Source organism: Tupaia chinensis, unplaced genomic scaffold (assembly GCF_000334495.1).
Source record: "Tupaia chinensis unplaced genomic scaffold, TupChi_1.0 Scaffold149248_1, whole genome shotgun sequence".
Lineage (NCBI taxonomy): Eukaryota > Metazoa > Chordata > Mammalia > Scandentia > Tupaiidae > Tupaia > Tupaia belangeri.
Genome location: NW_006209094.1, coordinates 408,033 through 421,876, shown reverse-complemented (window position 1 = coordinate 421,876; position 13,844 = coordinate 408,033). Strand labels below are relative to the sequence as shown.

General features: G+C 42.7%; 2 protein-coding genes across 2 annotated transcripts in view; both read left to right on the top strand.

Moving 5' to 3' along the window:
• The first annotated feature begins 416 nt into the window (after positions 1-416).
• On the top strand, positions 417-6,181 carry SMIM9 (small integral membrane protein 9). Its single transcript, XM_006171064.1, has 3 exons — positions 417-614; positions 1,682-1,811; positions 6,129-6,181. The coding sequence occupies exons 1-3, from the start codon at positions 473-475 to the stop codon at positions 6,154-6,156; spliced, it is 300 nt and encodes a 99-aa protein (XP_006171126.1). The 5' UTR covers positions 417-472; the 3' UTR covers positions 6,157-6,181.
• A 7,246-nt stretch (positions 6,182-13,427) lies between these two features.
• MPP1 (MAGUK p55 scaffold protein 1) overlaps positions 13,428-13,844 on the top strand; it is a 38,028-nt gene continuing 37,611 nt past the window's right edge. Inside the window, exon 1 of the mRNA XM_006171063.3 lies at positions 13,428-13,675. Coding sequence (XP_006171125.1) covers positions 13,574-13,675 — 102 coding nt within the window. The 5' untranslated portion in view covers positions 13,428-13,573. The remainder of the gene's footprint in view (positions 13,676-13,844) is intronic.

Sequence of the window (13,844 nt, the reverse complement as noted above, 5' to 3'; positions counted from 1 at the left end):
AGTGGATACCCAATTTTTCCAGCACCATTTGCTAAAGAGGTTTCCTTTTACCTACTGGATTGACTGGTGCCCTTTATCAAAAATCAGTTGGCTGTATGTTGTGGGGTTTATTTCCGGGATCTCTACTCTATTCTATTGTTCTACCTGTTTGTTTTTGTGCCAGTACCATGATGTTTTGATTATCACAGCTTTGTGATATAGTTTGGGGGTCAAGGAGTGAGATGCTGCCTACTCCATTCTTCTTGCGCAGGAGTGCTTTAGCAATACAGGGTCTTTTATGAGTCCAGACAAATTTTGATTCTCTTTTCTAGATCTGTGAAGAATATTTCTGGTAATTTGATTGGGACTGCATTAACACTATACCAAACTACTATTTTCTAGCTTTTTAGATAATCCTGCTGTGAAAAGATCCGAAGACAAAGAAATCTCCCCTCAGCAGATCAACCACAGCTAGGTGGTCCGAAGAGAGTCCATGGAATCCCAGAAGCTGCTAGGCATTGGATTTTTGCTATGCTCTCTTATTTGCCTCTTCTTGGAGACCATAACTTCCTCTCCTTTACCTTTATCTGCCTTTGAAATACAAGACAAAGTAGGATCAAAACCAAGTTCCAGGGGTGTGTTTGCTGTTAGGATGTATGTTCTTTTCTTCATAAGGTTCATGTGTCAGGTTAGGAAAAACAGATTTCATGTTTAAAAGTTATGTTCACAGGGAAATTAACTATTCTGGCTTGGTTCAATGTAGTTCAACAAGCATTAACCTACCTGCTATGTAACAAGTCCTTTGTGGAACTGTATGGATTAGGAGTTGAACAGTCCCTGTTACCAAGGAGCTCACAGATGGGCAGAAAAATCTTTCCTCCTCCACTTTCTGAGGAAAAGACCCAACATCTCCAGCCTTACCTTGATCAGCAGACTCCCCATCACCACCACTACCACTCCCCCGCCCCAAAGTGCCAGGTGTCCTGACCTCATTCTTGTCTGAGCATAGAGCTGATGGCCTTCTTTTTCTCCTGGAGCACTCACTCCCCTCAACCTCCTGCATAACTCCCAGACATATTATAAGCAACAGCACTTTAATAAAACATTTCTTGTTAATTGGTTCATACTCCTCTTTCACAAAGTATCCCATATACTCAAAACAGCCCTTAATGTATCTGGGGCAGAGATTATTGCTCCTATTTGATTTGTGGGGAGGTGAAAATAATAACCACCTAAAATGTCTTTTTTAAAAAATGTATACCCTTTGGGAACCAGCAGTTAGCATAATGGCTATGTTGCTGGACTCCCACGTAGTCGACGGCGGTTCGCGTCCCGGACCCAGTGGCTTAAAACTCACTCCGGGCACGTGTGCGTGCGTGCCCAAGATCCCGAGAGGAGAATGGAGGAGAAGGGATTGCGGCGTGGCCATCCCACCTGGGGGGTGATTTCTTGCTTTCTGTCTCTCTGTCTCTCTCTGTCTGTCTGGTGAGCACGTGCACCCTATAGCAAAAAACTCTCAAAAAAAAAAAAAAAGGTATACCCCTTAAACGTCTTAGAGGCAGCACAGCAAAGTATTTTAGCAAATGAGCAGTTGTAAGAATAGGATATCTGGGGCAACTATTTGAAATTGAACTCAGAGTCAAATTCCAATTCCATCATTTACTAGACCTCTATTCAGTGAATGTATATGATCTTTCTACAGGTAACTACAGATCCTGGCTGATCAATTTTAGAGATTATGTTTGGGAACTCATTAAGAACACCATGCCTCCAGCAGCCATTTTGGCTTTTCTTCTCGCTACAGCAGTGCTGGGGACCCTCTGCTGCCTCACGTAAGTTCCTATGGGAGGAAGAAAGGGAGGAGGGAGCACACTGGGGGAAGGGGCAGAAACATTAAATTCCTCACCAATCTGTATATCTGTGAGTAGGGGAAGTTTTAAGGAAGGCAAAACTGAAAGCAAAACTCTGAAAGGTCATGCAACCCTTTTAAAAAAGTCTCCCATGGCACGGGATCCCACATGGCTGACAGCTTTGAGTGCCAGACCTGCCAGACCATTCCTCATTCCAAATGGGAACGTTTGGCTTGAGAAACACACCCAGCATATGTGTGTGTGTGTGTATGTGTGTGTGTGTATGTGTGCCCCAAATCTCAACAAGTGGGAGGAATGAAGGAAAAGGGATTGCAGTGTGCTCATCGCCCCTTGGTGGAGAGTGATTTCTTCCTTTTCCTTTCTCACCCTCTCTGTGGCAAAAAAAAATTTCTAAAGCTTCCTCTACTTTCTCTTTTTTCCCTCTAACCTGTCCCATCCATTACCAACACTGACCAGTGCAATTTAATAACCAGTGCTTGCAACTGATCATTTCTTTTATTAACTTCATTAACTCCTAATTTTTGTTCCATTTGGCTCAGGACCTACACATGGAAAAATACAATTAATTATATTCTCAATTGTCTGAAAATTTACCAAAAATATTTAGCTATATAAATCATGTGAAGTCAAAGGGATAACTGAGGGGGAAAAATAGTTAAGCTAAATTTGGTTAGTTCAGTTGATATTTATCAAAAGATGACTACCTGCCTGTCTCTAGAGAGACAGAAATAACAATTAAATTGGTAGGTCAGTACTATGGTGGGAATCAGAGTCTGAGTGAATGGCAAAGGTATTAAAAGAGATAAGGTCAAGGAGTAGTTGGCTAGTTTTCAGGAAGAAATGAAAGGGGAAAGAGAGTAGAAATGTGGGGTCCTGCAGGGTTAAAAAAGCCAGACTGCTTCTAAATTCCCAATGTGTGGGCCTATTCTAACTACACTATCTAATAAAGCACCTAAGGACAAAGATCAGATTAAAGGTACAACAGGAACCTGTGGTTCCTAATAACCTTGGCATGATTTTAGGAGCAAGAACTGTGTCTAGGAACACCTTAGGTATGTTTACTGGTACACAACTGATTAGAAGTCAGCTAAGCTTTTGAGAGAAGCCTATTGCTGAAGAAATCATCAGTTAGAACTAAGTGAGTCATTTTTTTTTAGAGGTTTTTGCTATAGGGTGCGTGTGCTCGCCAGACAGACAGAGACAGAGAAAAAGAAAGCGAGAAATCATCCCCCAGGGGGGATGGCCATGCCACAATCCCTTCTCCTCCATTCTCCTCTCGGGATCTTGGGCATGCACGCACACGCGCCCGGCGTGAGTTTTAAGCCACCAGGTCCAGGACGCGAACCGCGGTTGACTACGTGGGAGTCCAGGGACATAGCCATTACGCTAACTGCTGGTTCCGAGTCATTGTTTTAAACAGTATGAGAAGGACACAAGCTTTAAAGGCCCTTAGGAGGGCATGCTCCCCAACACTTACTTCATAGAGTAATGCAACCATGGAGTCCATAGGGCATTATGAAACAGAAGAGCTCCCTAGAGGGTGATGCTAGACCTGGATCCTAGAAAGCAGGATGAGGCCTAATCAATGTCTGGCCAGGAGGATTCCAGGACCATTGCTGTGCATCACCCATTCTTCCTCATTCTGAATGGGAATGTTTGCAATGGTTATCCTTTTCCTGCTCCATCGTTGCTATGGGGTGTGGAGATCAGGAACAGATAGCTTGTTTCAGTTCATGGGTCACCTAACCAAGAATAGCCATACCTAGACTTGAGAGAAACAAACATCACCCAGATACTATGGACTTTGAGCTGGACCCAGTAATGAATGGGATTTCAGTCTTGGGGAAAGGGTATGCCATAGGTCAGGTGTTCTGGAAGCAAACAGAGAAACAGTAGCTAGGCATTCAAGATATTACATTAGGGATCAATGCCTGTGGAAGATAGGGGGAAGAAGGGAATAGTTGAACTATTTTGCAAGGCCCTTGCCTAACAAAGGCTCAAGGATGAATCTGAGTGATGTGTTTCCATGAGCACTACAGAATGGATGAAAAGAAAGTGAACAGGGAACCAGCATTTTGTGTAATGGCTATGTCGCTGAACTCCCATGTAGTTGACCACAGTTTGAGTCCCAGACCTGGTAGCTTAAACTCACGCCGGGTGCGTGTGCATGCATGCCCAAGATCCCAAGAGGAGAAGGGATTGCGGCGTAGCCATTCCCCCTGGGGGGTGATTTCTCGCTTTCTGTCTCTCTGTCACTCTCTGTCTTTCTGGCAAGCGCATGTGCCCAATAGCAAAAACCTCTCCAAAAAGAAAAAAAGAAAGTGAACAGAAAAACAATGACAGAGATGGGTTATATGTTCACCAATCTCATTCCTTCATCCCATCAGGTAGGTTGGGACCATGAGACCAAGATTTGAGTGAAATGTGCACAAAAGTAATGTACAATACTTCTGGGTCTGAACATAAAATGTCCCTGAATGATTTCATGGAGAACTTTACCTACATCAGAATAACCACATGAATAAGGGATAAGCTTTTATTGTGTTAACCTACTAAAATCTCAGGATTGTTTGTCAAACCCTGCTAGCAGGCCAGTTGCATCAGAAGACCTGAAATTTCAGAAGCATTAGTTAAACATGTGACACTCAGAGGGACTCCTGTGAAGATAAACCAGGTACTTTGCCAAGAGAAATAATTCCTTTGAAGTAGATGACTCAACCTGAAGAGAAGAACCAGTAAACCCTTGCTGGGAAAAACAAGCTGTCTGATTTGTGAAGGAAACTTCTCTGGAACCAAGTAGGCACCAAATAGAAACCTAAAAGGGAGGTTGAATGCCAAACACACAGATGAGCCATATTTTCAAGAAGCAGTCCGCTAGTGATGCCAAAGGGAAAGTGTGAAATTTTATTAACTGAGATCTACATCTGGTTCCCTATAGCACAAGAGCTGACCAGTAAGTAATACATACATCTCAGCATCATGAAAAGAACTGGCTACTCTCAAATGTACCATTTGTGTCTGCTTTTGAAAATCTTCTATAAATAAATGGTCCAATAAGAGTCCATCTCAGTCAATGGGGACCAGCATCGAATCTATACAATCTATACAATCACATGGAAACATTCATGAAATATTCTTAGTGTAAAAGTGGATATCAAGGGATATTTGGCTTGGTAAAATTGTTATTAAAAACCAAATGGGGGCCAGCGGGTGGTGTGGTTAAGGGCGCCGAACTCCCACATGGCTGATTGCAGTGGACCTGGAAGCTTGTTTTCTCACTCTCTCTCTCTCTCTCTCTCTCTCTCTGTTGCTCTCCACCACCACCACCACCACCTCTCTGGTCAAATTAAAATGAATGAATGAATGAATAAAAAGTTTAAAAATAAAATCATTCTTTTTTAAAAAGTACAAGAAAAAGCCTCTAAGGACCTAACTACAGTATTAGGTGGTGATTGTCTCCTTGTTGGAGTAAATAGGTCATTTTAATTCTTCTAGCTGTTTTTTTTTCTTTTTTTAGAGAGATTTTTGCTACAGGTCATGTGCACTCGCTGGAGAGACAGAGACAGAAAACAAGAAATCACCCCCAAGGGGGATGGCCATGCTGCAATCTCTTTTCCTCAATTCTCCTCTTGGGATTTTCGGCATGCATGCACACACGCCCTGCATGAGTCTAAAGCTGCTGGGTCTGGGACTTGAACCACGGTTGACCACGTGGGAGTCCAGTGACATAACCATTACACCATTTGCTGGACCCTATTATTATTACTTTTAAAATTTGCTGTAGGGCACATGCACTCACCAAAGAGAGACAGACAAAGAAAAAGTGAGAAAGCAAGTTGCCAGGTCTGTGACTCAAACAGCCATTGGCCATGTGGGAGTGCCACAACCATCACACTACCCACTGGCCCCAAAACCCTTTTCTATAGCTATTAAAGCATTTTGTCCATATGAAATCATTCAGCTCATATTAAGAGAAGTAGCTGTCTTAAATAGAATCTTGGAAAACGTTATAGAATTGTATAGTGGCTCTACACAGACCAGGAAAGTATGTAGGGGTTTAAACTTAGTTCAGCAGGGGCTGGAAGGTGGCATGGTGGTTGAGGGTGCTGGACTCCCACATGACTGACTATGGTTCAAGTCCCAGATCTGGCAGCTTCCTTTCTCACTCTCTCTCACTCTGTCCCTCTCTGGCCAAATTTAAATACATAAATAAAATTAAATCATTCTTAAAAAAAAAAAACTTAGTTCAACATTCACCATCTTATCTTTCTTTCCCAGCATTCTTATAGGTGAACCTATCCACTGAAGAACTAGAACATTCACAGGACGAGTGCGCTGGTTGGCTTGCTGGAGTCCAAAAGAGTGGAGTATGCTATAATATTTGTTTAAAATGAGGAAGTATCTACCAATTAAAATTAATGACCTTCCATCATAATTTATCTTTGTCTTCATTTTCTCCTTCAAAAGATGCATTTGAGAAATGTGAATGGACTTATTACTGTTTTGATTATAAAAATAATATATATTTATTACAAAAAATGTTCAGAAAACACAGAAAGAAGTACCCATAATTCTAGCACTTGGTAATAAACACTGTTAACATGTTGGTCTATCTCCTTTCAAAATTTTCCTGTATAAATATTACCAGTTTCCCAGTCTGTTCTGTGAAACAGTAGTTCTGTTTCCATAAATGTCATGAAATAATAGGGCTCTGTTGTCAATTAAGTTCAAGTGATGTGGATTAAACAAATTTAAAAATGGGGCCAGCTCTATAACCTAGTGCTTAAGGGAGACAGACCCTACGTGGTTAACTGCACAGTTCAAATCCTGGTCTTGGCAGCTTGAAAAGCATGGCATGCACATGTGCATACATGCCTAAGATCGCAACGGGATGGAGAAATGCAGGAGAAGGAATTGTGACATGACCATGCCTCACTGGGGGATCCTTTTGTTCTCTTTATCTCTCTCTCTCTCTCTGTCTCTCTCTCATGCCAGCATGCATAACTTCTGATAATTACCAAAAAAAAAAAAAGTTCCTTTGCCCTGGGAACCCTTAATAGACAAATATGACTCTCCATAGGAGAGTATAATATGCAGCATTTTCCAAGTTAATTTGAACATGGGATTTTTCTTTGAATGTTTTGTGCACTTGCCAGAGAAAGAAAGAGAGACAAAGAATGCAAAAGAATGGCCCCACCATGGGATGTGATCGCATTGGAATCTCTTCTCCATTTCTCCATCCTTTTAGGATTTGGGGCAGGCACACACCCAGTGTGTTTCTCAAGCTGCCAGTTCAGGAATTGAACCACATTGTCAGTCATATGAGATCCAGTTCCGTTAACCACCAGGCCACAGGATGGCCTGAACACAGGATTTTATGTTTAGTAGTAGATACAATTTAAGTCATTTAACTGCCTCCCTATATAATAATTAAAGTGTTTCTATTTATTTACTATTATAAATATAATGCAGATAATAGTTTTAAAAATTATTAATTTGTTTTTCTTTCACTGTCCTTGGTTCAAAATCCTTTATTCAATGGACACTTATTGGTCACCCACTCTGAATCATGTACTGTTCTGGGCAGACACAAAACAGACACTAATCCCAGCTCACACTAGTGGAAGTATACAGGTCCTTCAAAGGGCAGCAACAATAGGTGCTTCAGGCAGAAGGCACATGTGCAAAGGTGCAGGAATAAGAACATCCTTGGTATGTTTGAGTGGCGGCAGCAACAACAAAAACAAAACAAAACCAGGAAGAGCATAATAGGACTTTGTGAGCCATTGGGGGATAAAAATGGATCTTCCTGAAGACATTAGGGGAGCTAGCAAAAGGTTAAGATCAAAGGAAGGAGGTGATTTGCTATATATTTTCAAGGGACCATCACAGCTGCCATGTTGAGAATATAGGGGAACAATGGCAAAATCAAGGAGACTCAAGCTGGTGGGCAATGGGGAGATAGGGAGACAGCAGAGGTGTAGGAAGGTGTCAGATTCTGGAGATACTGTGAAGGTAGAGCAGATGGGATTTGATTATGGGTTGGATGGACTGACTCTTTCATCTTTATAAAATGACCTTCTTGTGTTTTATGACAGATTTTGACTGAAAGTCTATATGGTCAGATATAAATCTAGCCACTCCTGCTCTCTTTTGGTTACCGTTTGCATGACTATGCTGAGAGTAGATCTCGATTGTTCTCCAAGCACATGGGCACATGCAATGGTAACAATTTACTTACTATGGCCATAGCCTGTAGTCCCACAATTTCAAGTTAGCAATTTATATTAAGGACTGAATTAGATGATTTAAGTTTGGTAACTAACTTGATTGTGGTAATCACTTCATGTTGTATACGTATATCAATCATCATGTTGGGGGTAACTAAGCACGTTGCTCAAACCAAAAGATGATGTCTGCATTACAGGGCAACAAGGGATAAGACCAGGGAACAGGAGACATCCCTGTGGACATCAGTGGATGCTAGCTCACACTTGGAAGCTGAGGTGAGCCAATTCCCCCCATAGTATAGTATAAGCCACACATCCTTTGTCCCATACACCCACATATCAGAGGAGACGATCATTCTCATCAAAGACTACCTGCAGTGACTATATCAGTTTACACTAAGTTTTAAATCAGATCAACGTTAAATTTTTTCCCACTAACCAGCAGGAGGGAGGTTAAGAGGAAGTTAGTAATTTATGATAAAAGAGTACAAATTTATACTCTTCTTGCCCTTCCACATCACCAGCCCCACCTCATTCTTCAAAGTGACCCCTATCTTGTCTTCTAATACCATTCATAACCTTGGCTGTTTTTCAACTTTATAAGCTAAGATCTATATATGTATTCTGCAATTTTTTTCACTTGCATATATCTTGAGATTCATCCATGTTGATGCTTGTAGTTAGCCCATTCTCACTCATTCTGTAATAAAGAAGAAATTCTAGTCATTTAAATTGTCAGCCATAGAAGAATATCTCCATTGGTTTCTGAGCTCTTTTCTACGTATACAGGTTTCACCAAAGAACATATCCTCTGGGGACCAGCAGATGGTTACATCACTGCACTCCCACATAGTTAGCCACAGTTCAAGTCCTGCACCCAGTGGCTTAAAACACACCAGGCGTGCCCATGATCCCAAGAAGAGAATGAAGAAGAAGGGATTGTGGCATGCCCATTCCCCCAGGAGGTGACTTCTTGCTTTCTGTCTTTCTGGCAAGCACACGCACCCTATAGCAAAAAAACTCTCAAGAAAAAAAAAAAAGAACATACCCTATGATGAATAGCTGGATTCAAGTGGTAAGCAAAAGCTTGACTTTATAACACAATGTCAGCTTAACAAAGCCATCACACCAATTTACACCTCTGCCAGCAGTGAGTAATGTCTCCATTGTCCTACATCTTTGCTAGCATGCACTGTCATCAATCTGGATGAGAAACTGTATCCACTGTTGTCTTAATTTGTATTTCTCTGATAACTGATGAGGTTGATAACATTTCATGTGTTTATACATCTTTTGTCTTTCTCTTCTCTAAAATTCTCATTAATTAATTTTGCCCATTTTTCTAATTAGTAGCTTTGTTCATTCCTTATTGCTTAGTAGGAATTCTTTATTTATTTTTATACTAATCTTTTATTGACTGTGTATATAGATAATAACTTTCCCCAGTTTGAGGATTGTATATCCACTCTTGATATGATATATTTTGATGAGTGGAAGTACTTACTTTTTTTTTTCATTTGCCCAAGAGTGTATGTTCACCAGAGAGAGGGAGAGGAAGAGGGAGAAAGCACTCCCCCATGGGGCCTAGTGATGCGTTCTCCTTTATTTCTCCCTCCTTTTGGGATTTTGAGCACAAACACACATGCTCCTAGTATATTTTTAAGAAATATTTATTTATTTAATTTTACTTATTATTTTTTAATTTGATGAGAGAAGAAGAGAGAGGAAGAGAGAAAGAATGAGAGGGAGCAAGCCGCCAGGTCCAAGACTTGAACCATGGTAGGCCATGTGGGAGTCCAGCACCTCAACCACCACGCCACCTGCCAGCCCCAACACCTAGTGTATTTTTAAAGTCACTGGGTCTAGGACTCGAACCACATAGCCATGTGTGATTCAACTCACTTAACCAAAAGGCCATGGACTGGCCCCACAAGTATTTATTTTAATGTAATGAAATTTAGCAACCATTTTCCTATATGTTAGTGTTTTGGGTGTCTATGAAATCCTTTCCTATTCAAAAGTCATAAAGAATTCTCCTACATTGTCTTCTAAAAGTTTTATAGTTTTACTTTTCACATTTATGTCCTTAAGCTACTTGGAATTCACTTTCTCTATGGTGTGAGGTAGCATTTGATTTCATTTGATTTCATTTTTTTCATAGTGCAAAAAGCTCTGATTTTCCACTCATGAACTTTGAACTGAACATCTGTACCTAAGGAAATTCTAGGAATTGAGAAAAGAAGGTAGTTGCAACCGGTTCTGGGAAGCAATAAATTCCAAGGATTAAAATCAGATTCCGAACAATGACCACCTTGAACTGGAGCAGGCCAGCCATAAAAAAGCATGGGAATATTGAAAAAAGCCAAGCTGTACGGCCATCCATGCTTTGAGTCAGCTGACTTACTTTCCCAGTACTTTTCCACTCCAACTGTGGCCTTGCTAAGATCTTGAACTAACTACATTTTGCTCAAGGAGCCAATCTCTCTTCAGTTTTCCCAACTATACTGGTTTGGATGAAGTGCTTATCTTCATTTCTAACTAAGTAGTCTTAGTGGTATGGATACCCAGTATGTCCAGTAACTACTTAGTGAAAATCTGCCATGTTATCAAGTGACTAAAATATGGAGAAATCTGCTTCTAGCCTCTCTTTTTCATGTGTTCCATTGGTCTGCCATCTTTCTTCTTTTAGAGTTCTTTGCATGAGAGTCCAAAATCTGACTGGCTAGATGACTGGAGGATGGGGATTACAGTGTGACCAGACCATGTGGAAGGTATTCCTCTCTCTCCCATTCTCACAAACTAGGTACAGAAGGAGCCACATTAACCTGATTTTTAAAAAGTTATTTTTAGGAGCCAGCAGGTGGTGTGGTGGTTAAGGACGCTGGACTCCTACATGGCCGACCGCAGTTTGAGTCCCGGACCTGGCCGCTTTCTTTCTCTCTCTCTCTCTGTCCCTCTCTGGTCAAATTAAAAGAAATAAATAAATAAATGAAGTTAAATAAAATATTCCTTTCCCCAAAAAGTTACTTTTAGGGCCTGGTAATGGCAGCATGGGCTGCTAAAGCACTGTTACTCTGAAGACTGGCACTATATGGGAGACTTAGGTTTGGTTTCTGGTCAAACTGTAAAGGCCAGGTGCAGAGATGTGTGTATGAATAATATCAGCAACTCAGGGAAGCTGAGGCAGGCAGATCACAAGCTTAAGGCTGACCTGGGCAGGAAGATCATGACATGGTGAGACTTTAACTAAAACAACAACAATAACAAAAATGACCAGGTTTCACAACCCCAAACTGTTGAGATTTTTAAATCACAATTGCATCGAATCTATAGGTCAATTTTGGAAGAACTGACAAGTTTCTCTCTGGGGAGTGCAAGGGCCCTCTGGCAAATAAAAAAAATAGAGAGAGAGAGAAAATATTTTCTCCCAACTCACATCTGGTCTTTTTTTGTTCTTTATGGTGTCTTTTGATAAGTAACAGTTCTTCATCTTAATAAAGTCAAATTTATCACTATTTTACTTTACAGTCAATGATTTGTCTGCATTGCCTAAGGAATCTTTATCCCAAAGTCTAAATGTTCTTTGCCTATGTTTTCTGTCAAGGGCTTTCTCTCTTTCACTCTCTCTCTCTTTTTCTTAGGTCTTTGCTATAGGGCATGTGTGCTTGCCAGAGAGATACAGAGACATAGAGAGGAAAAGTGAGAAATTACCCCTCAGGAGGACAACCATACTGAAATCTCTTCTTTCCATTCTCCTCTCAGAATTTTGGGCATACATGCACATGTGCCAGGCATGAGTTTCAAGCCACTGGGTCCAGGACTTGAACCATGGTTGGCCATGTGGGAGTCCAATGCCTTAACCACTATGCATCTGCTAGCCCTAAGACCTTTCTCTTTTTTAATTGCCAGAGGACACATGTGCTTACTAGAGAGAGACAAACAAAGGGAGAAGAAAGTACCTGCCCAATGGGGCATGGTCATCGCACAATTTCTTCTCCATTTCTCCAACGTTTTTAAGTATGTTTTAAAGCTGCTGTGGGGCTAGGATTTAAACTGCAACTGGCCATGTGGGATCTGAGTCCCTTAACCACTAGACCATGGTGCCAGCCCAAGATCTTTAAAGGTATGTTTTTGATATTTAAGTCCTTAATGAGCTGGAATAGATTATTGTTCTTTTGCATATCACATGAAGTCAGATTCCAATTTCATCTTTTCCATTACAATTTGGCATTTTTTCAGTTTCAGTTTGAAAAGTCTCTCTTTTGAACTAACATGTCACCTCCATCACATGCCACAGGTCTACATGCATGGATTTGTTTGGGGGTTTTCTATTCTATGTCACTGCTGGATTAGCCCATTCCTGCAACAAATTACACTCTATCAACTTCAATACCCTCTTCTACAGTTTCTTTAGAGTAATCTTGGGAAAAGGAGCCATCAATCCTGTGAGCTCAACCTTAGTAGAGAAAACTGGGCTCTGCAGCTCTAAGCTCTTACCCTTGGTTTTTCTGCTTTTGGCTAGGAGCTCCTTCCAGAGTTCTGACGGGAGGGAGGTCAGAATAACACTGAGGATTGGGCTAAGGGGCCAGGAGCGTTTTCCATCACTCTGACTGTTGTATTAAAGGGTCCAAGGAGTTAGGAAGCTAAGGAATTCTCTAGGATTCCTAAGGAATGCCTGCTCCCTTGGCTTTCACTGATCCCTAAAAATGTGTAGCATTAACAGTAGGAGATCTGGCCTGAGATAAGTAAAACCTACTTGCTCTTGAAGGCTATTAGGTCTTCCATCATTGAACAACAATGCAAATGATAGGGTACCAGCAGCATAGGTGCCTTAAAGGCATTTTTCGCAACATTCAAACCTCAAGGGGTGCATCGGCCCTGCTGTATCCGCATATATTTATGGATAGATCCTGGAGTTTGTCAACCTCCTATATTCTTCCAGCTGCACTAAGCCGGCCAATTCCAATTTCTCGCGTTTTCCTGACCCTACGAACACCTCCAGGGGTCTTATCAGCTAGAGGGTCAGGGCCTGCGGCCTTGTGGCCCATGTGGGGTGAAGGGGTGGCCTCAGCAGCTGCTTGATGCCTCCTTACCACCCTCACAAATCCAGCCTCGCCACCTAGGGGGCTCAGGCTCACCGGACTTGGGCCAGCGCTTAAGCAGCCAGTGGCTAGGGTTCCCTTTTCCCATTCTTGCCCTTGGAGCCTGCAGAGGCCTCAGCTGGAGCAGCGCCTCCGTCCCGCCCTAAAGGGCCATTTCTCCCAGCGTCTGGCTCTAAGGGGCAGAAGCGTGGGCGGATCCAGGAGGCGGGGCGAGAGCGGGCAGTGGGCGGAGCTCCGCCCCTGCCGCCCGGCGCGCCGCCTGCGGGGTGGTGACTGGCCCAGCAGCGCCGCTTCCCCGCCGCCTCTGCCGCCTCCGTCGCCCCGCAGGCCCCAGGCCCTCACACCCTCAGCTCTGCCTGGTCCGGTGTCCCCTTATCCCGGTTCCTGCGAGATGACGCTCAAGGCAAGCGAGGGCGAGGGTGGGAGCAGCATGCGCACGGCGCTCTCCGACCTGTACCTGGAGCATTTGCTGCAGAAGCGCAGCCGGCCGGAGGTGAGCGGGCCCCAGGGGTTCCCAGGGAGCGCGGCCAGGGCTTGGTTCCGGGCCCTGCCATCTGCTGCAGGACTTACTCAGTCCCAGGCCCTGTCCCCAGGGGGCTTGTGCCTGGGGTAGGGTGTACTATCTTTGGGGAGCCTAGACTCGGGGCGGAGGCAGTGGCAGA